General features: G+C 41.6%; 2 protein-coding genes across 5 annotated transcripts; both read right to left on the minus strand.

The window, feature by feature from the left end:
- Positions 1-505: 505 nt before the first annotated feature.
- Positions 506-9467, minus strand: LOC131362545 (replication protein A 32 kDa subunit-A-like). The gene is made up of 9 exons (XM_058404603.1): positions 7108-9467; positions 6910-6968; positions 6629-6730; positions 5300-5413; positions 2346-2420; positions 2043-2162; positions 1290-1349; positions 1002-1096; positions 506-784 (listed from the first exon to the last, which is right to left on the minus strand). The coding sequence occupies exons 1-9, from the start codon at positions 7118-7120 to the stop codon at positions 703-705; spliced, it is 720 nt and encodes a 239-aa protein (XP_058260586.1). The 5' UTR covers positions 7121-9467; the 3' UTR covers positions 506-702.
- Positions 9468-9605: 138 nt separating this feature from the next.
- pdik1l (PDLIM1 interacting kinase 1 like) lies at positions 9606-21664 on the minus strand. Of its 4 annotated transcripts, none has more exons than XR_009206214.1 (5): positions 21518-21664; positions 17823-18113; positions 15167-15451; positions 13399-14901; positions 9606-13320 (listed from the first exon to the last, which is right to left on the minus strand). XR_009206214.1 is itself a non-coding variant. In XM_058404601.1 (5 exons), the coding sequence occupies exons 2-4, from the start codon at positions 18105-18107 to the stop codon at positions 14461-14463; spliced, it is 1011 nt and encodes a 336-aa protein (XP_058260584.1). In that variant the 5' UTR covers positions 18108-18113; positions 21518-21664; the 3' UTR covers positions 9606-13562; positions 14443-14460. The 4 variants fall into 4 exon arrangements, 3 of the variants coding, with proteins under 3 accessions (XP_058260584.1, XP_058260583.1, XP_058260585.1); XM_058404601.1 differs by having other exon boundaries at positions 9606-13562; positions 14443-14901; XM_058404600.1 differs by having other exon boundaries at positions 9606-14901.
- Positions 21665-21918: the final 254 nt, after the last annotated feature.

A 21918-nucleotide genomic window follows, 5' to 3' on the forward strand; every position in this document is an offset into this window, starting at 1 on the left:
CCTTCTCAGAAGATTTGAAGCTGTTATAGCTGTAAAGGGTGGGACAACTTAATACTAAATTCACGTGCATGTAAAGACAGGCGTCCCAGTTTTAGAATGTCTCCATTCTAAATCTTACCAAAGGTGTTCTATGGGGTTGAGGTGCACAGTTATGTTGGAACAGGAAGGGGTCATCCCCAAACTGTTCCCACAATGTTGGGAGCATGAAATTGTCCAAAATGTCTTGGTATGAAGCTGAAGCATTAAGAGTTCCTTTCACTGGAACTAAGGGGCCGAGCCCAACCCCTGAAAAACAACATCTGAATTCAATGATTTGAATGGGTGTCCCAAAAACTTTTGGCAGTATAGTGTATGTAGCACCAGGGTCTTAGAGGAAGGTTGTTTAATTTTTTACTATGTACTACTTTCTGTTTTATCCCGATACAACCGTCCAGTTTCTCTCACTTTTCTTTATAAATACATAAAACAAGCCAAAAACAATTTCAAGGTGTCTTTATTACCCCAAATAACCAGATCACACAATACACCCAGTGGTAAGAATAACACAAAAACATTTGCAAGAACAGTCATAACCAAACATGGAAAACAAATGAATTATAGATTATGATTTTCTACGATGTAAACAATTGAAATATACAAGAGCAGACAGATTTGTTTTGACTGTCCAGTAGGGGAAAAAAGTGCTTAATCCACCACAAGACTTTAGCCATTAGTACACTTATAATGGTAGTCATCAATTGTGGAGAAAATATGTCCTTCGTTTATAAGAAACTGCAGGCAATTCCTACAACACAAAAACAATTAGTTGGTTTATATCAAATGTATTAATTGCTGAAACAAGTTTAAATAAACAATAAGAATATCACGAAATTTTCCACGTATACAAGAATGTATAACAGTTTATAACAATCAGTATTTTCCGTCTAATATTAATAGTCCAATAAACCTTTTTAACATCAATCACGGCATGGCAATCATCAATGAAAAACACTTGTCTCTACCTGATGTCATAGGCGGAGAGATGTTTAAGTGAGTTCCTTAACCGCTGCATACTGATGCCCTCAGCCAAGCGACAGCTCTTAATCGAAGTATATACCTACAGAACATTTCACGGTAATACAATATACGAAGCAATATATTGTACTTAAGGATACATCTACAGTACTAGACTTTATATCTGTCAAAGTAAACCTCAAAAACAGAGCATTATCATCATTTCGAAACTTCAATGCACCAGACTGGGTCATTTGTGTGTGTCACACACCACTGTAAGAAGGATGTCCACCTACCTGCCTCTGACTGGCTGTAAAACCAACGGTGGCTGGGTCACTTGCATGTGATGTTTTCATCTGGAACAAGACATGGTGCATGCAAAACAAAAAGTCATTGGTTTTAAAACTGCTACTATTACAATAGCACCATAAAACCCAAGATGGAGAAGATCAAGCTCAAGAAGTATTTTATTATCATTGTGCACGTGGCAGCGTCTAACTATGCATTAAAGTCAATTCTCACACACATTCACGAGAAAAATAAGCAATATCAAATACAAGTACAAAATATAAACAGTATAATGTATACAATTACAAGGGTGCAAAGGCGTTAGCAGCATAGGTGCGGTGTAAATATTGCACATATCCAATGACAGCAGTACAACCCAAATACAAACACAGCTAACTCTGGTTAATTTGGATGATTTTTTAATTTGGTCTGTTCAAATAAAAAGAAATTAAAATACAAAATCAACTCAGCTTCCAGATCTTCCAAACCTGAATGACTGAGAATCTTCACAGACACAAAACTATAAACAGCTTTTATGCAAATTGACTTATAACTAAAACCGGATACAAGTGCGCATGTTAGGAGCTCAGGGCCTTGCTCCTCAAGAGTGGCAGTCTGGTGTACCTGAGACTTGAACTCTCAACCTTTCAAGCCAGTCACCCAGTGCCTTAGACACTAAGCTACCTCTAGTGTTAACACAATAAAGCCAACAACCACCACAAGTGCCACTGTGTAACAGTGCATCATGACACCACTCTCACCATACTACACGAGCTGCTATCGCTATCCAGATGGGCCTGAATCACCTCCAGCATGTGCGACGTGATCTCATTAAGGTCATCCAGTCGGCGGATGTTGAACGCTACCATGGATCTGTGGTGCTGGCAGGAGAAAAACTCAACAAGTCAAAAATTGTACATGTTCATACAGCAGGTATTGTAGCATCTTTCTTGTAATATAAAGGTGCATGACTGACTAAACATAACAGCTTCTTATAGAACTGTCTTATTCTATCTTTCTACTATATTACGTTACGTATAGCACATTAGAAGCAGCAAAGACACCTGAAAGGAGCGGAGACTTCCTACAGCTTTGACGTACGTCCCAGAAGGAATGACATAATGATTCATATTGACATCCTGGTGAGGGGGAAAAAAATAAAGTTTGTTAAAGAAAGTGATTAATTCATAGTGGTCACTCTTGATTTGATGATATTAACGCATCCTATGTACATCCTGTACATTTAATGAACATTTCTTGAGGCTTTGAAGGAAGATAATATATTTAGATAACTAAATGTGGTTTTTATGAACTCCAGATAACAATTAATATCCATTCCAGCAAAGTCACACAGTTACATATGACACAATAATTGCAATTAATACTGAATTCACGCAAGCCATCGTTCCCTGGAACCATCTCACACTCCGTGGATTGCTGGATCGGAGCCAGTTCTGTAAGAAACGAAGGTATTTAATGTCCATCCTAAACACTAGGCAGTGAGAATCGCCTATATGACAATGTCATGGGATATAAGACAATTTAGGAATAACAGAAGAGGTGCTCAAATTGAGAGGCTAGTTTCTATTTAGAGAAAATTGAGACCCCCTCACCCCATGTCTTCCCTCCATAGCAGATGAACAGAATGAGATTTTACATTTTTATGGCATTATCCACAAATGAGCAGTGCTCAAGGGCCCAGCAGTGGCAGCTTGAAGGCCCTGGGATTTGATCTCACAACCTTCCGGTCACCGGTCGCTGAGTTCCAGGCAATTAAGGAACATTTAGCACCCGATCAGTACAAAGTCAATTTTCTGCACTAAAAAATTCTGCAATTTTCTATCTTTGGCAACCCTGGCAAGGAAAACCCACGCTAAATTTCTTGCTTCTTCAATGAGGAAGACTCTGCTGAAGTTGTACACTTCAATAACTGGAACCAGGTTGTTCATTTGCCTGGAAAGTAACCAGACAACGTCCCTGTTATGCTTATCATTCATCACCATGTATGAAAGTTTGCAGCTAGGAACCGTTTAGACCTCAGGGGTTTCGTCAGATTCAGCTTCAAACCAGGATTTAAATCCGCTAGCAGTGACCACATAGCTGGTGCCATATCTTCAGATCCCAAGCCTCATGAGCACAAATCTTGCAGCGTGGCTCTTTTGACTAACCACTTGCGGTGTACTGTGATAAAATGGGGGAAATCCAATCCATGTGAACAAAAACAAGTGATGTGTATTTGGCGGAAAAGAGATTTCAGCCCCAGTGCTGTGTTTTAATGGAAATCCAGCTAACTTAGCAGAATCAGCAAAAAAGCAACATGTGGTATGGAGGGGGAAAAAAAATTCACTCATGTTAGGGGCTATGCAACCAAGGCCTTGCTTTTGGTGTGATTTCAGATGTGAATACTCATAAAAGACAATGCAGAGGGAGCACGATGAAAGATAAGTGCTACCTACCATGCAGAGAGAAAACACACCTATCAGTTAGCAACAGATTCTTTTAGTAAGCTGTTGCATTATTTTCATAGCAGTCTGCAAATCAATGTTTGTGTGACACCACAAATAATACCATTAAAAAAACTCTACAGGGGGTTGTTTGCTGGTCATGAGCAAACTTAAATGCATGCTACAAAAAATAAATGTCAACCAAGCAGTTTTTTTTATATCTGCTGCTGATAATTAGAGCCTGTTATTAAAAGCTGCATGGGTCCATACAAAATTAGAATAGGCAATTTCTTGAATGAAGGCTCCAGCTGAAGGGTACACTTGAATACAAATAACCAAAATGTCCCTTAAGAGTCAGTAAAGGTTTAAAAAAGAAATTGTGTGTGACCATAAAAAGGCTATACACTGATCAGGCATAACATTATAAGCACTGACAGGTGAAGTGAATCAGACTGATGATCTCCTCATCACGGCACCTGTTAGTGGGTGGGATATATTAGGCAGCAAGTGAACATTTTGTCCTCAAAGTTGATGTGTTAGAAGCAGGAAAAATGGACAAGCGTAAGGATTTGAGCGAAGGGCCAAATTGTGATGGCTAGACCACTGCATTTCCAAAACTGCAGCTCTTGTGGGGTGTTCCCGGTCTGCAGTGGTCAGTATCTATCAAAAGTGGTACAAGGAGGCAACAGTGGTGAACCGGTGACAGGTTCATGGGCGGCCAAGGCTCACTGATGCACGTGGGGAGCGGAGGCTGGCCCGTGTGATCCGATCCAACAGACGAGCTACTGTTGCTCAAATTGCTAAAAAAGTTAATGCTGATTCAGATACACAGTGCAGAGACGCAGACCAGTCAGGGTGCCCATGCTGACCCCTGCGTACCAGCAAAAGCGCCAAAAATGGGCGTGTGAGCATCAGAACTGGACCACGGAGCAACCGAAGAAGGTGGCCTAGTCTGATGAATCACGTTTTCTTTTACATCACATGGATGGCCGGGTGCGTGTGCTTTGCTTACCTCAGGAACACATGGCATCAGGATGCACTATGGAAAGAAGGCGAGCCGACGGAGGCAGTGTCATGGTTTGGGCAATGTTCTGCTGGGAAACCTTGGGTCCTGCCATCCATGTGGATGTTACTTTGACACGTCCCACCTACCTAAGCGATGTTGCAGGCCATGTACACTCTTTCATGGAAACGGTATTCCCTGAAGGCTGTGGTCTCATTCAGCAGGATAATGCACCGTGCCACAAAGCAAAAATGGTTCAGGAATGGTTTGATGAGCACAACAACAGTGTTGATTTGGCCTCCAAATTCTCCAGATCTCAATCCAATCCAGCATCTGTGGGATGTGCTGGACAAACAAGTCTAATCCATGGAGGCCCCACCTCGCAACTTACAGGACTTAAAGGATCTGCTCCTAACATCTTGGTGTCAGATACCACAGCACACCTGGGATCTAGTGTAGTCCATGCCTCGACAGGTCACGGCTGTTTTGGTACCAAAAGGGGGACCAACACAATATTAAGCAGGTCATAATGTTATGCCTAATCGGTGTACATGCAGATTTTTTTTTTTACCTCAAGATTCTGCCACTGCTTGACGTCTAGAGGGGGGCCAGTCATATCATCCACAGAGTACACGATGTGTGTCAACGTCAGTTCGGTTCTTCTGATCATACCCACCACAGTCACCTGTGTAAAGAGACTGTGATGTTTTTAAATTGAAAAAAAGGTAAAGCTTATTTTCTTTTCAACGTGTTCCAGCATGACAATGCCCCTGTGCACAAAGCAAGAACTTCAGTGTCCTGTAAAGAGCCATGACCTCAACATTACTGAACTCCTTTCAGATGAACTAGAAGACCTCCTCATTCAACATCAGTGTCTAATATCACTAATGCTCTTGTAGCTGAATGAACACAAATCCCCACAGACATGCTCCAACATCTAGTGGAAAGCTTTCCAGAAGACATTTATGGCATCTGGCAGACGCCCTCAGCGACTTATATTTATCTCATTTATACAACTGAGTAGTGCTCAAAAGCCCAGCAGTGGCAGCTTGGTGGTCCTGGGATTTGATCTCACAACCTTCCGATCAGTAGTCCAACGTCATGAGCATTTTAAAGTGAGTACCAGGCAATTAACAAACACTTACCTTCACTGATCAGTGCAAAGTCAATTTTCTCCCGGAATTTTCTGCCATTTCTCTTGGCAACCCTGGCAAAGAACATCCCTGGTAAATTTCCTGCTTCTTTAATGAGGAAGACTCAATGATTAGAGACAGGTTGTTTATTTGCCCAGAAAGTTTCCAGACAACTTCCTTTCTAATTCTGGAAATCTTTCCATAAGATTGGAGCTTGTCATTGCAGCACAGTGGAGAAATCACGGGATGGTACATATGCATGTGATGCTCAGGTATTTGTAAACATTTGGCCAAAATACTGTAGTGTAAATTTGTGCTGTCAGTATAAAACTGGACATTGTTGAAATTTAACTTATTGAGGCCATGAATGAGAATGTTGCAAATAATTCACCTTTGAAAAGTATAGTCCTAAACACATTGAACATATACACAATAATGTAGTGTTATACACTATATTGCCAAAAGTTTTGGGACACCCGGATGTTTTTCAGGGGTTGGGCTCGGCCCCTTAGTTCCAGTGAAAGGAACTCTTAATGCTTCAGCTTTATACCAAGACATTTTGGACAACTTCATGCTCCCAACTTTGTGGGAACAGTTTGGGGATGACCCCTTCCTGTTCCAACATGACTGCACACACTCATCCATGTCTTTATGGACCTTGGAATGTTGGAATATAGTGGCAATATAGTGTATTTTTATATTTCAAGAAAGCTTATGCGAAGTGGACATTAAAACACTGTAATCAGCCTAATATTATGTATTCTGACCTGGTTGAGCTCCATGTCTCGTATAAAGAAGGAGTCTCTGTGTTCTCTGGAGGACAGAAGCTGAGACACAGTGCATGGCATTACACGGAGTATTCCTGCTGTCTGTGAACAAAAACATCACACTGCTATGGACAGATATGGTTTAGATACAGATTTGAACTGTTTAATTCGATTCATGCTGGATTCGCTCTCAGAAACTCCATAAAGTGGAGTTAATTGCTTTAACACTGAAGAAGCCTCTAGACCTAGAGGACAATAACAATAGAGTTAATTAGACCTACCTTTGGCTTAATTTCATTTTTCGATGAAAATCCGCCTGGATATGAGCTACACCCGTAACCTACATGAAATAAAATGAAGTTTATTATTTTTAAGCACTAGTGTGAACTCGGTAAGTAGTGTATATAGGACACAGGCTTAATTGGATTAAATATAAAGTGTTACACAATTAGGCAATATATAAACCAAATCTAACGAACCTTGGCTCCCCATGATGTATTAGCACTAAAGTGTATTAAAATAGCCAAAGCGTACTAAATTATTTCGTCTGTATTTAACTCCTGAACCAAAATCGCTGCATTTTCCTATTGAGCTTATTTGGATTCGGTTCATCTTGAATGACTCTTTTCAAAGAATCGATTCGCAAGTTCGAATCAGACCAAACGCAGGTCCAAAGCTCTAGCGGTGAAAGTGTGTATCTGCACGTGTGATTGTTTATATCTTAAATGATATTATGCAAATAAAAAAAATTACACTTTGATTGTTTATATTTTAAATGGTATTATGCAAATAAAAAAAATTACACTTTTAGAAATGAACACAATGAATTAATGCAAACTAGTGGTGCAGTGGTGCGATTCTGAGCTTGGGTTCAAGTCTGTGAGGAGTTTCTTGGTTTCAGGTTTCATCTGGGTTCTCTAGTTGTGTATGAGTGTGTGTTGCCCTGGTGTCCAGTTTTCCTGGGATAGTCTCCAGATTCCAGAGACCAGTTACTGATCATTCTACTGAAGGTTTCTGAGCATGTTCCTCCAGGTTCTGTGGTTTCCTCCCACCTCCCAGACATACTAGTAGTAATTTGGTTGAGATTCGCATGAAGGAGCAATCTCACCCAGTCCCAAACTTGGCTTCCCATCCAGGATGTAATCCTACCTCACACTCCTGGGAAAGGCTCAGCATCCTCCATGACCCTGATCAGGATAAAGCAGTAAATGAAAGTGAGCATAATAAGCACCTTCCTAGCCAAGAACTTGGTCATTAATTTTTTTTTTCCTTAATATATAAATTTTCTATGGCATTTTTAAGGAGTGATTCTGTATCCAATAATAATTAAAAGGTTTGAGATTATATAAATATATAGTTAATCTTCCATGATGCAATAATCGTGAAACAATACTTTCAGAATCAAGTAACAAATTGCAAAATAATTATGAATAGACCTTTTTAATTCAATTCATAATCACTACAATGTGAGGATTTAGATATGCTTCAGTCTTTGATAAAGTCTTTAAGGTCTTAGAAAAACATGCAGCAGATCCAAGAAGACTGAAAGCTGGAAAAACTTGCAGCTCAAGTTTGGGCCTGTCAGAATTCCACCATGGGCAAAGAAACGACGCAATAAATAACCAGCTTAGTGAAAAAATGTAGAAACTGTTCACTTTTTCACAATCAGGACAAACACACTGTTATTAAACAACTGGAAGTAACACAAAACTTAAATATGATAAATGCATTTGTTGACGTGCTAAAATTCTCCATGCTTGTGGATTTTACTCACATTTTAAACCCAAACATACACTGATCCGGCATAACATTATGACCACTGACAGGTGCCGTGAATAAGACTGATGATCTCCTCATCATGGCACCTGTTAGTGGGTGGGATATATTAGGCAGCAAGTGAACATTTTGTCCTCAAAGAGGAGAGCGAGTTTGACGAAGGGACAAATTGTGTTGGCTAGACCACTAGATCAGAGCATCTCCAAAACTGCAGCGCTTGTGGGGTGTTCCCGGTCTGCAGTGGTCAGTATCTATCAAAAGCGGTCCAAGGAAGGAACAGTGGTGAACCGGCGACAGGATTATGGGCGACCAAGGCTCACTGATGCACGTGGGGAGTGAAGGCTGGCCCGTGTGATCCGATCCAACAGACGAGCTACTGTTGCTCAAACTGCTGAAGAAGTTAATGCTGGTTCTGATAGAAAGGTGTCAGAATACACAGTGCATGACAGGTCAGAGCAGCAAAAGGGGGAACCAAACGGCAGCTGGTCATAATGTTATGCCTGGTTGGGAAACTGGGGGTTTGACTGTAACTCAGGAAAGCATGGAAGACCGAGACATCGACTTATTTGCATAACGTGACGTATCAGTACCTCACACACATCGGCACCTAAAGCAGTTGAACCAGAGGGGAACTACACACAGGTTCTGTGTTGACTAAACAGTGTGAAAGGACGTAGGACCATTTTGTTAGCATGGCTTGTGAGATTTCTTACAAAGAAGTTTATTTTAAACTGTAATTGTTAAACAATAAGCATTAAAAATTGGTTTGATGAGAGAAAGGAACCAAGCAATTGTTTCAGCCTAGTAAGAGTTTGCTAGCTTTGCTCGGTGCCTTGTATAAAACTTTACATAGATTTAACACCAGATAAACTTTGTGTGTACACATTAAAAAAAAAAGAGAGAGAGAGAGAAAAATCTGATCTCTAAAGCCCAGTATATGAGCCTCGAACCCTGCCTAATTGTGGCCAAGTTAAAACAAGACACTGAAGACGTGGTCAGGCATCAAAGTTATTATTAAAAATGGAAAAGGATCTCATTAGCTGAGAGTCAGTATGAGTTACCAAGACACGTCAGGATTAGTTATAATGCGAGTGCAGTCTATTGCAACATTTTACAACTTTACCGATTCGGCGTCACTAATTATAAAAGCCAACAAAAATTTGCATAGACACAATATAAAAGTTCACACCAGCCAAAGAAGTCAAGTCCATTTGTTTTTATTTATAAAGCCCGACAATAAATTACACATTTACAGCCTCTTGTAAATCTCAAATCTCATAAAAATACTGTACAACAAACAAAAGGAAATGGTTAGTTTAAAAAAAAACGAACAAAAAGAAAACAAGCCACAAAGTACACCAGTTTATCAATACACTTCTTAATGCCGATGTCAAAGCAAACGATTAGACGAGAGGTGTGATTGTGTGAGCAGGACACAGTGACTCTTCTCCTGTACATCGACTAGAAATAACAATTCCTGTATCATTCTTTAATAGATGAACTTTATATCAAACGGTCCACTAATGAAGGCAGGTCTCTGCCCGAACAGGGAAACTACTACCAAAGTGCTTGCATTGTGGCCTGCTTTCACTTTCCACCCTTTTCATTCTTTCATCTCTAGCGTGGTCGAGGACATTCGTGTACAAACGTGAACACAGACTGGGAGAGCTTGAGCCGCCTCGTGCACAGCGTTGATGGTGCTTTTCCTGATATTCCAGTGCTTTTGGCATAATATGGAGGACATATCGGGCCAGTGTCTCACACTGTTAGCACCTAAAGTTGGTCGAGAAAGGCAGCTTTATGAATGAATGCATTTGCCCACCAAATGGTTTGTAATCCAGTATTAGGCTTAACCTTGGTAGTGACACAAGCCTTTAGATCAGGGGTGTCAAACATATACGGCCCACAGCCTGGGACCAGCCCGATAAGAGTCGACATTTTAATTAAATTTAATTTAAAGCATAAATTGATTGAAAGTCTACTTAAAAAACAGAGCGATTTTCAAGACAGAAACCAAGCAACCAAATATATATAAAAAATGGATTTGTAAATTTGCATATTGATTCACGCTATTCATTTTAGATTATTTGAACCTTAAAAATTCTTATCTAAGTGATAAATAAACGCCAAACACATTTTCACTACTAAACTGATTTTATTTTATTATTTTTTATTTTTTTGTCTGGCCCATTCGACTAAACAGAACACGGCCTGTGACCTTAAACCAGTTTGACACCCCTGCTTTAAACGCTATAGAGGTAGCTGATTGGTATTTCATACATGATCCCTGTGTTCCCTGTACAAGATTTTTTTTTTTTTTTTTTCCCCGTAATGGTAGGAACCAAAGAAAAGTGGAATTCAAAACTGCTCACAGTTTTAAAGCACATCATACGCACATCCAGAGGCTGTAACCAATCATTGTACATATTTCACGACGACCAAAAAAAGAAATCAAAACATCCTACAGCCTAAATCTGACAGATTTACATATTTAGTACTGCCTGTCATCATTCATTACAAACAAAAAAAAAAGAAAGAAAAGAAAACAAAAACACCACTGTTTATAGACTGGACTTCAAGATCTTCTCTCTGACCTTGTGTGTGTGTATGTGTGTGTCGTCCATTTACAGTATCTACAAGTGCAAAGAACTTAACTGAAGATGTAAATGAAGGGGCAACAAAGAAATCACTTCCCATCCAGATCGAAGGGAATGATGTAAAATCTTTCTAGCTGTCGGTTGGGAAAAGTGGAGCTTATATCCAGCTTAAAAACTGCTGAAGTATCTGATTTGAGTAACACCTTGCTGATATACACTATATTGCCAAAAGTTTTGGGACACCCGTTGATGTTTTTCACGGGTTGGGCTCGGCCCCTTAGTTCCAGTGAAAGGAACTCTTAATGCTTCAGCTTCATACCAAGACATTTTGGACAATTCCATGCTCCCAACTTTGTGGGAACAGTTTGGGGATGACCCCTTCCTGTTCCAACATGACTGCACACCAGTGCACAAAGCAAGAGTCCATAAAGACATGGATGAGCGAGTTCGGTGTGGAGGAACTTCACCTGACCTCAACCTGATAGAACACCTTTGGGATGAATTTGAGCGGAGACTGTGAGCCAGACCTTCTCGTCTAACAACCTCACAAATGAGCTTCTAGAGGAATTCCCATGAACACACTCCTAAACCTTGTGGAAAGCCTTCCCAGAAGAGTTGAAGCTGCAAAGGCTGGGACAACTCCATATTACATTCATGTGCACATCCCAAAACTTTTGGCAACATAGTGTATATGTCCTTGGAGCATGTGCAGCAAAGATCAGTCCAATCCATGAAAATAAAAATAAAAAATTCCCCAAATTAGAACTTAAGAAAAGCAAAAATAAACAAATTGCTGTAGGTTGGCCACCATGAATACAGGTTGTAAAACATTTTAAACACGCCCTATTACCTGCTAGTTAACACTCTTAGAGGTTGACGGTGGCTTATTTACCAGTTCTGTTCACAACTGCTACTTAAGCATTTATGGGACTAGTAGTCCAACTTGTAATGACCGAGATAATTAATACTGACGAATTACTGATCAAACACAAATAATGGCCATCGTATTAAAAGGTGGGCCATAAAAGCAAATAAAGTGGGTGTATGTATACTTTGAATGAATTAGCTGTTTTAAATCAAGGCCATTGTTGTCTTATAAGAATAAATAATGTGCTTACAGAGGCAACAGGATATTAAAATAAGGCATAATTCTGGTCGATGAAAAAAGGCAAATTAGGCTACGTTCACAATATAAGCTTCGCTGCACAATTCCACAATTTTGAGATCTTGAGAGTTTACACTGATCACCACGTCAAATATCTTCTATAGATATTTCTATACTATAGATATATCTTCTATCTATACGTTCACTCTAATGGCAGGGTTTTATTTGACTTGATTCCCTAAATCCCAATGACAATGATTTATATTTATTTATATGCACACACATTAAAGTAAACTGGGTATAAATCAATATATATATTTTCTGTGTGTGTTTTTCCTGACATGAAGACCGAATCATATTTGTGTCACTTGTGCTGTGAACGTAGCAAAGAGCTTCAACAGTATTCTGGTGATCCAAAACCGTTGGTACAACTTTGGGGTGGGAATTTACGTGATCTCGGGACTGAATGTTTGCTGGTTTTGAAGTAAGTACACCACTAAAAAGGGTAACCTGAATGTCTGCTTCGAAGAGTATTAAATATTAATACTTAAAAAGTCGTAACTTTGCAGCAGGGAGACGGCGCTTGCTGCGGTGAGGTCTGTGGATTCTTTAGTCTCAGTACAAGATGCTGACTTGAATGGCATTTTCAATCCCTTTTTTTTTTTTTCTCCGTGATGGCAATTTAACAGGCTTAGCGTTCGCCTGACAAGAGGGGATTACGGCGAGTGAAAAGCGAGAGTTCGAGGTTCTGCTCGCGGCGACATTCGGGGCTTTATATAAATATATTCCCACGCAGTGTTCAAAGTGTGGGTGCTGGTGTTGACCGAATGTCGCCCTGAAGGCAAGGTGGACGCTTACAAATATACAATATTCAATTCAGGCGGGACACGTGAGGAGGCTGCGCTGTTCAAGGTGCTGAACCGATAGATAGGGGATGAGTGCTGTCGCGTATGAACGTCAGTTTGATCCGGCCTAACAGCAGCGTTTCTGTCTTAGAATGACTTTCAAGTGAGCAAATTCAAGTAATGGCAATGGTACGATGCAAAGCAGCCGACATTCTCGATGAATGCATTCGTTCTTTGTTACGCACTTTCTTTTCTATTCCTTGAATAAAACAGGTTGACGTAAACGTACGTCATACATTATAAAGAGGAAAGGACAAAAAAAAAAAACAAACAAACATATATCTTTCGATGATTGAGTTGGTTCTCGCTCTGGAATAAAATTAATGAAGAAAAATGAATACATGGAAGAGCTAGGAACATCATTCACCCTGAAAAACAACTACTCACACTGCAAATGTTCCTCGCTGGCACGATCTCTGAATGTTATTCCGGAAGCAAATGAAATTATCGCCCTTACTCTGCTTTTCTGTTCCTCTATGGCACGATTTGTCGGACACCTTCTGCCTGCAAACCTCCATCCACGGCATTCCTGCGATTCACGCTGAGATACACTACAAAAAGTGAGTAAATGTTTAAAATATACAAATTGTATAATCCTGAGAAAGTAATACAGTGAAGATTACGTTTAAGGGTTTGAACATGATAGAGGTGAGTGTGTTTGGATTTGCGTTGCATCAGAGGTTACGTTAGCACCAGGAGGCGAGGCAGGCCAAAAACTGTGGAGAGCTGTCGGAGTGGACGAAATCAATGTTCCCTACAAAAAAAAAAGCTGGAAGCACCGGGGGAAAACCTGTCAACGGGTTTGTTTTGCAAAGCAGTGTGCGATACGGCCAATTAAACCGCTGTGCTCCGTGCGGGTGCCAGTATGATTAGCTTGAGGACAAAAAGTCGCATCTGTGTGTAGTCCAGAAACAAAAGACAAATAAAAATACACACACACAAAAAAAAAGTGTGGATCAGCAGCTGTATTCCAGAGTGTGGCATAAAGTTCCTATGTGCTTCTCACGCCCATGTACATTGTCTATATTGTATGTTTACCATACAATTACGCCATCGTTTATTTACTGTAGTAAATATTACAGGACTGCCTACTTAGGTGTATGTGGAGAAGAGAAAAGAGGAAAAAAAAAAAGACAGGAAATGTGTATTGTTTGGTTTGATGGATGGATGGATGAAGAGGAAGAGGTTTTCTATGCACCTCCTTACACATATCAGTGGCGTCCCTCTGGAGGCAATGCACACCAAGCACAGCATATATAAAATGCTTATTCATTTAAAAGCCCAGTATACCTCATAAAACATCGCTCACTTGTGCTTGTGAACAAAAGAGGACAAGTACTAACACCTGCAATTATCTGTATGTTCATTTTGCTTGGTTAAATGAGGGAAAAAAAAAAGGAATAAAAAAAAAAATTAAAAAATTCTATTCACATTTTCTCTGGACACTCCTCACGTGTCCCAGTCCAGCTCCCTGGAGGCGATACGGACCAGCCTGAGCTCGAGCTCGAAGGCGTCTGGCCGCTGCCTCGGGTCGGCCGCTAACATCTCCCTGATGAGCCGCTTCATTCCGGCGCTCATGCTCTTCATCCGCGCCGGAATCAGCAGCTCCATGTTGGGGTTCTCGAGCAGCGCCTCGCCCAGCGGAACGATGACCTCACCGTGACGCACGTAGCTGCCCAGCAGCTCGCGCTGTGTGCCTGCTTCTACAAATGTGAGGCGCTCCACCATCGCCCAGATGATCACGCCCAGCGCAAAGATGTCCGCCTTGGCGGTGTAGCAGCCTTCCCGAGCTTCGGGTGCCATGTAGAAGTCAGTGCCACACGCTGTGGACAGGAAGCAGCGTTCAACACTCGCCGGCTCGTCCGGGTCCAAGCCTGATCCTGAGCAAACCTTCAAATTATAACACAAATGTTTTTAAACATTAAGGGTGCCCTTTACTTTGCATACAACGGTAATAAAGGATAACATGATAATCTTTAAGAAAGGCTGAAATAAAATGACATTTTTATTTCTAGCAAAATCTCCTATCTAAACTGTTACATTTCTATGAAAAGGCTCATGCATGTTTAAGTACATCCGTTTCTATTTAAACATTCAGCCATACGTTACAGTAACGAAATTTCTCATCGTATCCTCTTGCCTTGAGATCTCCTACCTTGCTCAGGCCAAAGTCGGCCACCTTAAGCGTGGGCTCGGCCGGACCTTGAGATATCAAGATGTTGTCGGGTTTCAGGTCCCGGTGGATGATGCGATTTCGGTGCAGGAATGCCAGCGCGCTGCCCAGCTGCAGCATGAAGCTGGTGTTGGTGCGACGGCTCGGTTTGCGCGAGAGCAGGTACGCGTTCAGGTCGCCGCCATCACAGAAATCCATCACAAACCACAGGTAGCGGGTACAGCGTCCGTCAAACGCCAGCTCGCCTTTCAGGGACGTTTCTACCAGCTGAGAAGGGAAAATTGGGCAGCGTTACATCTGCTTGCTAATCGTAAAGTACACTTTATCTATAGAAAATAAGATGCTTCAGTCTTTAAAAAAAATCCAGGTGAATAATTTCTTTTTCCGATAACCATCCTTCTCTCATTTCAGAGCATCATTGTTGTTAACTGACTGAATTGTTCCTTTGTTTAATTAATATCTTTTATTTCTGGTCCATCAAACTAATCCTGATGTCACTTATCCAGCTTTTCAGTTTGAAACCCCTGAGCTATATAAACACACATTAAAGCTCACTTGCCGTGTCTACGGCCTGACATATTCCACTATTTAAGAAGCAACTTGTGTGCAAATGGACCATAAAGTGTGCTGATCAATAGCGATAACAGAATCCAATCCACAAAAACATTAGACGCAAGTCTGTCTTGTTAACGTTTGCTAGATGTGGACAGGCTTGGGAAAGACAAAAGAGGATAAAATAAAAAGCGAATCAAAACGATAAAAAGAATAAAAGCATAAATATTACGAGGTTCTGGGAAAGCAGCCAGCGTGAGCTTTGTACGGCTTAACGAGGAGTTGGACAATAGTTTGGGCGTCACTGAGAGACTATAATCGTGCACCGGCAGCCTCCCGGGTACTTTCAGAACAACGTTTATCAGTAAAGAACAGACGAGAGACTCGGTGCATCGGGACCATTGTTAGAGCTCTAATGCATGCTTTACTAAGTGTGCATGCTTCACTTTAACAAGGCTACCAAAAGCTCTCAGGCTGGTGTGCGTGCACACTCGAACATGCAGCAGCGCACGCTTCTTCTGATGACGCATTAATAAGGTACATTGTTCCATTGTTTGCGTAAAAAAGGGTACATTTTACCCCAATCAGGGTGCAGATCAGTGCTGTTTATGAATCAGAACCAAAACAAGTGCAGAACCGCTGGTGTCTGCTGCGTGATGGTACATCTCACCACATCCTGCCACATAGAAAGTTCCTGTATCCACCAGCCAGCTACCAAAGTGATCGGAGAAATGCAAAATGGTTTCTTTTTTGCAGACAATAAACATTCCAGCATGCTAGCATTAAGTGTCATCTTTTTACACAGCTTAATCAGCATGATATAGAAAATGATGGAACAGGCTGAGCAAATGGCTTTAGGCTTCACTAGGACTTTTGGGCCTTTGCTACAGCGTGTGTGTGTGTGTTCGTTCATTCTCCTTGAATGTCGCATATCTGGAATAATTAGCAACAAGCACCATGAGAGTTACTTATCTGCATGATCTGGAGCAAAAATAAATAAATAAAACACACACACACATTTTGGCCACATTTTTCTCTCTCTTAACGTGTGTTTAAAAAAAAAAGTGCGGAAGTGTTAGCCAATGTTTTTCTCACTAAAGTGCCTCCAGATTCCTGTGTTTGGTAGCACAACAGCACAAAATGGCCTTCTTCTCAACCAACAGCAGCTGTGCTCAAGATGTGAAGTGAAGTGATGTGATGTTAGTCCACACTTTCTTCTGCATGTCCTCACAGCACTAGCATACAGGATGTGTTGCTCTGGTGCAGAGTGTGAGGTCTTGTTGCACCAGTCCTCTGTTTCACAATGACGTCCGGATGATTAGTATCGTGCAGATTAGAAAAACGGGGGAAAGAAATTATAGTCCTAGAGGAATACATTACATAGCCGAAGGTACACAGGCACCTGACCATCACACGCATAGAAGCACACAATTATATCGCTGTATGCTGTAGCTTTAGGATTTCCCTTCACTAGAACTGAGGCACAAACACTGTTCCAGCATGACAATGAACCTGGGCACAAAGCACAGAGCTCCATGAAGACATGGTGTGTTATGGGTGAACTCGAGTGTCCAGCACTGAGGTTTTGAATACATTCATCGGCATTGCTACAATATTTTTCCCAACCTGCCCTACGTTTTGTTAAAAAATCTAACAGTCCCAGAAGTGCTGCAAATCATTAAGACTACACAGTAGTTAAGTGTCAGTGTGCACTGCAATTCTCTGTGTCTTCAGTTATTGCTGTGTCTCACCATGAAAAGAACGCCATGTTCAGACCTGCTATTAACGTCTGTCTCCAGTGTTCTGATAACAAGTGTCAGCCACTGACACCTGACCTTTACACCAGCCCTGAAAGTGTCTCAGTGGACCAACAGGGTTTCCAGTTATCTACTGCATGATAAAGTCCATCAGCCAAGTCCCTTGACTGGTATCTGGGACACATCACGACGCATTAGCGGTCACACTATCAATGTTGCCTTATGACTCTTGGTTTGAAAAGGGACTCGTGTAGCCTAGCACCCTTCAGTGTAAAGCAGACTACTATATAAATGTAAGAAATGATCATCATCATCAGTTATGCACGTACCTCCAGGTACGAATAGGAGCCAGAGCCGTGGTTCATCCGCTGAGCCAGTCCTCCTCTCTGGAGCACGCATTCCTTCAGGTGGATCACGTTAGGATGCTGGCTTTGGATGCTGCTGAGGGCCCAGAACTCACGAAGAGCTAGCTCCACGTTCTCAGGCGAGTGGCAGCGGATTTTCTTCACGGCGACACGCACTCCTGTCCGCTGCACCACAGCCTCGTACACCACACCGTAGCTGCCTCGGCCCACCTCTTGAATCAGCTCGTACTTGGCTTGGCTGCTCACCATCCTCTTCTGCGGGTTCGACAGAGCACAATAAACATCTAAAACACACAATCCACCTAAAAATGTATTTGTCTCGACAAAGATATGCTGCATGAACAACGTGATATTAAATTTTACCATACAACTGTTCTCTGATCCAGCTGCTTTATTTCTTTCGTCCCTGTTTTCAAACACCATCTGCATCACGCAAAAACAAAAACATCCAGAGAGCGGCGGGCGGAAACGCTTTGTTGACATGAGAGGTCAGAGAAGAATACCCAGAATGGCTGACAGGAAGTCTACGGCAGTTCAAAACACCTGGTTACAACCGTTTTGCCGAGCCTAGATTCCTGTGGAACCTGATGAGGTCTTCTGTTGTTGCAGCTCATCTGACTCGTGATGCTTTTCTGCTCACCACGAGTGTAAAGAGTAGCTGATTACTGTAGACATTTTGTCTGGTCATTCTCCTCTGACCTGTCCCATTGATAAGGCGTTTCCACCCACAGATCCGCTGCTCACTGGATGTTTTTCGCACCATTCCCTATGAGCTCTAGACTATTGTGTGTAAATCTCAGGAGATTTAAGTCTGAAATATTTAGCCACCAAGAACCATGCCACTGAGATCACATCCCCCCCCCCACTTAATCACAGAGCTTCATGTTTCTGTTACATTCTCATCAAATTTCACTGGAGCTGCTCTTTAACTCTCTCTACCTCACCTCAAGGTAGTTAGGAAACACACCTCTGTACTTTCTGCTCTGTTGGCTCTGCACTTTATTCAAAGCAATCCACAAATTACGCTTAGCATGCAAAAACTTGACAATGAGAAGTATATTCATATTTTAAAACAAACTAATAGTGCCAGGTTCATTTAATGCAATTGCTCAAGGTACGAGCGAGGAGTCTTGCATAATATCACCATCACAAAACATAAAGCAGGATGTTAACATAGGAATGGCATCAGCACACAGCGCTCAGGGTGAATGGATTCCACACACCATGCAGTCTGTGCCATGCAATTCGGTGGAAGTAAGCCCTAGACGACGGCTTTCAAGTGAACCGGGGTTCAGTTCTCTGGACCGCTCCCATGCTCAAAAACAGCTTTGACCAAACAAACCAAACTCTCAGGGCAAAAGCCCAAAACAGAGAAAAAGGCTTACTTGAGCCAGCATGCAGCGTCACTGAACTAAAGGAATGCGTAAATAAATAAATAAATAAATAAATATTTGTGCAATATTTATTCAATTGTTGTTGGGTTTTTTTACGCCGGAGCATCTTAAAATAAATATATAATAGGTATAAGCAAGTAAAATAAATATAATAAATAATACATTTTGTATTCTGCAATGTTTAGGGGACAAAAAGTGAGCATGAGAAACAGGTTACCGTGGCAACCCTGCTGTAAACACACTTGCACAGAGAGGAAGGGGTGGAGCTTGGGGACGACTGGGACAAAGGAGTCTCCGGCATCAGGGTGTTTTCAGGATAGACTGGGCACTTTCCAGTCTCTCAGTAACATCACAAGCTAGATTTTGTTGTTATGGGTAATGAGTAGGTAACGAATGCTAACAGCTGCTTTAACATGAGTGATGATATGAGTAACTTGTTCTGCAAATGTTCCACAACATTAAAAGTAACTAGATTATTATTTAATTGAAAAATAAAATTTAAAAAATAATTTAATTATTTTTTAATAGCTCAGCTCATTGACATATTCAAATTCACTTCTGAACATTCTGTTCTTGGAAAATGGTCAACTTGGATTGTTTTCCGGGTTATTTTCCTGTAACAACACATATTTAAGTATTTTATCCCATGCAAAGCAAAAGGGAAAACTGAAGGCGGTCAATACAAACCAGTACAGACTCGACTACACAAAAAATGCAAATGTCGTCTTGTTGTGTTGTTGAGTGCCAGCATCCAGTTTGAAGTTTTATCACATACCTGCTGCCACTGCCAGACAAAACCCCAGGACAGCTGTGGTTAAGCGCAATAAAACGAGCGGACTGAACCAAAACAATAATCAAAAAAGCTCGTGTTTGGAGCGCACACTTCCAAGTGTTCCTTACCAAGTGTTGGTACACTTCCATACCAAGTGTTGGTATGGTTTACGGTTTGGTTACGTGTCTAAATAATTCTTACGCATGAAACTCGGGAACAAGTTAAATGATTTCTCATGTCACGCTAACTTTGCAGCGCGCAATTTAGCTAACGACCGGAGACTCTCTCTCTCTCTCTCTCCAGCTGCCAGATAGGTGTAGATGTCAGGTCACTCAACCGGGGGTCATCCTGTCACCATCGTCCATCCACCGAGTGAGCGTGAACGGGTCGGCCAATCTGGTTCCGTCCGTTAGTGAACTTTTTCAAATATCCTGGACAATGAGTGACCTAACACAGTCGGAAACAAACTAACAAAACTTGAACACTACTAACAGGGAAACAAAAAAAAGACGTCACATTGTTTACTAACAGAAAAGAAGGGTCTATTCAACGTTGGCTTCTTCACTGATATGCAAATGAGCATGGTGACGCGATGAATATTCAAATGAGTGGTTGTGACGTCACCGGTGCCTTCTTGCGCTCAAGTTACTTTCCCCTGAAGAGTGTTGGTAAACACTTGTTCATGCCCAAGGCATTCGCATTGAATTATGCTAGTATAAACACATGGAGCTACCCCAGGCATGACATGTACTCGAAGCAGTGAAACAACCTGAGCTTGTTTGGTAAAACGTGTTACTTTTGTTTTCCTGTCCCCAGCCACATGCATGTGTCTTACAGCAAAATGAGCTGCAGTGTGTACAGACAGCTTAAACAAATCACAGGCTCGGAGTTGGACGACACAAAGCTTTGGGAAACTAAAACTGAATCCTACATCCATTCCTGCTCCCTAGATCTGTGCTCTACTGATAACATGTACAGGTTTTTACACCCTTATGGAGCACTGGACGTTGTGTTAAGGCTGGGCCAAGCCAAACAATGTGCTCTGTGGCATTTTATTTAACAAAAACAGCCCAGAATTGTGTCATAATGATGTCTTGTTGTATCAGACACCGATGTTATGAAATACACTTTATAAGGAAATGTGGCTAACCTGCTGCTCATTAGCTTACACCCAGCTAGCTGGCTGGCTGGCTGGCTAATTAGCTAATAATAATTAGCCTTTAGCCATCGGATAAACACTGCAGGCAAATCAAGGTTATTATCCAGAATGTTTGTTCGTTTCTTTTACATGCTGTCCCACAACCTAAATGTTATTGTTGCTCAGCAAGCTCCATCATGACAACAGGCTAAACCTAATGCTAACTAATGTTGACAACTATCTAAATGTCCTGCCCACATGACACGAGCTACCACACGGCAGACACCTGCACACCGAGACAAAGAGTCCTGCGGCCTGCCGCAATTCAACACACATAAAGGAGACGTATAATTACCTTTGTCAAGTTTTTATCCCAAATTCACGTGTTTCCTTTTTTGGCTGTTTCTGGCAGCCATTATACACGCGCACGCACGCACACAGCGCTTCCCGTCCGCGCGAGCGTGTTGCCCAGGGCGAGCTTCCCCCTTTTCCGCCAGCACGCGCACGCTTCACGAAAAAAAAATTAAAAATACACACAATCTGACACAAGGAGGCGTGAATCCCCTGACTGCCTCTAATGCATGTGAGAAACATCGCCCTCTCTCTGCAAAAACACACCGGGGAGATTTAACTAAGCACGCGCACATGTGCTTATAGTACAAGAAGAGAAAATGGTGACTCTGCATGTGGGTCCAACCTAAAGCTCGAGCCTCCTGCACTACCAAAGATCCCAAAGTATTCCTGTACACAAGAAAG

Source organism: Hemibagrus wyckioides, linkage group LG12 (assembly GCF_019097595.1).
Source record: "Hemibagrus wyckioides isolate EC202008001 linkage group LG12, SWU_Hwy_1.0, whole genome shotgun sequence".
Taxonomy (NCBI): domain Eukaryota; kingdom Metazoa; phylum Chordata; class Actinopteri; order Siluriformes; family Bagridae; genus Hemibagrus; species Hemibagrus wyckioides.

Bases quoted from the DNA above. Each gene is read 5' to 3' on its own strand.
- LOC131362545 (XM_058404603.1), bottom strand. The intron at 2,421-5,299 runs GTAAAAAAAAAA...CCCCCTCACCAG, and splicing joins AGCAGTGGCAGAATCTTGAG to GATGTCAATATGAATCATTA. The intron at 785-1,001 runs GTAGAGACAAGT...TTTGTGTTGTAG, and splicing joins CTCTCCGCCTATGACATCAG to GAATTGCCTGCAGTTTCTTA.
- pdik1l (XM_058404601.1), bottom strand. From the start codon at position 18,107: ATGGTGAGCAGCCAAGCCAAGTACGAGCTGATTCAAGAGGTGGGCCGA. The intron at 15,452-17,822 runs GTACGTGCATAA...TTCCCTTCTCAG, and splicing joins GCTCCTATTCGTACCTGGAG to CTGGTAGAAACGTCCCTGAA. The intron at 14,902-15,166 runs GTAGGAGATCTC...TATAATTTGAAG, and splicing joins CCGACTTTGGCCTGAGCAAG to GTTTGCTCAGGATCAGGCTT.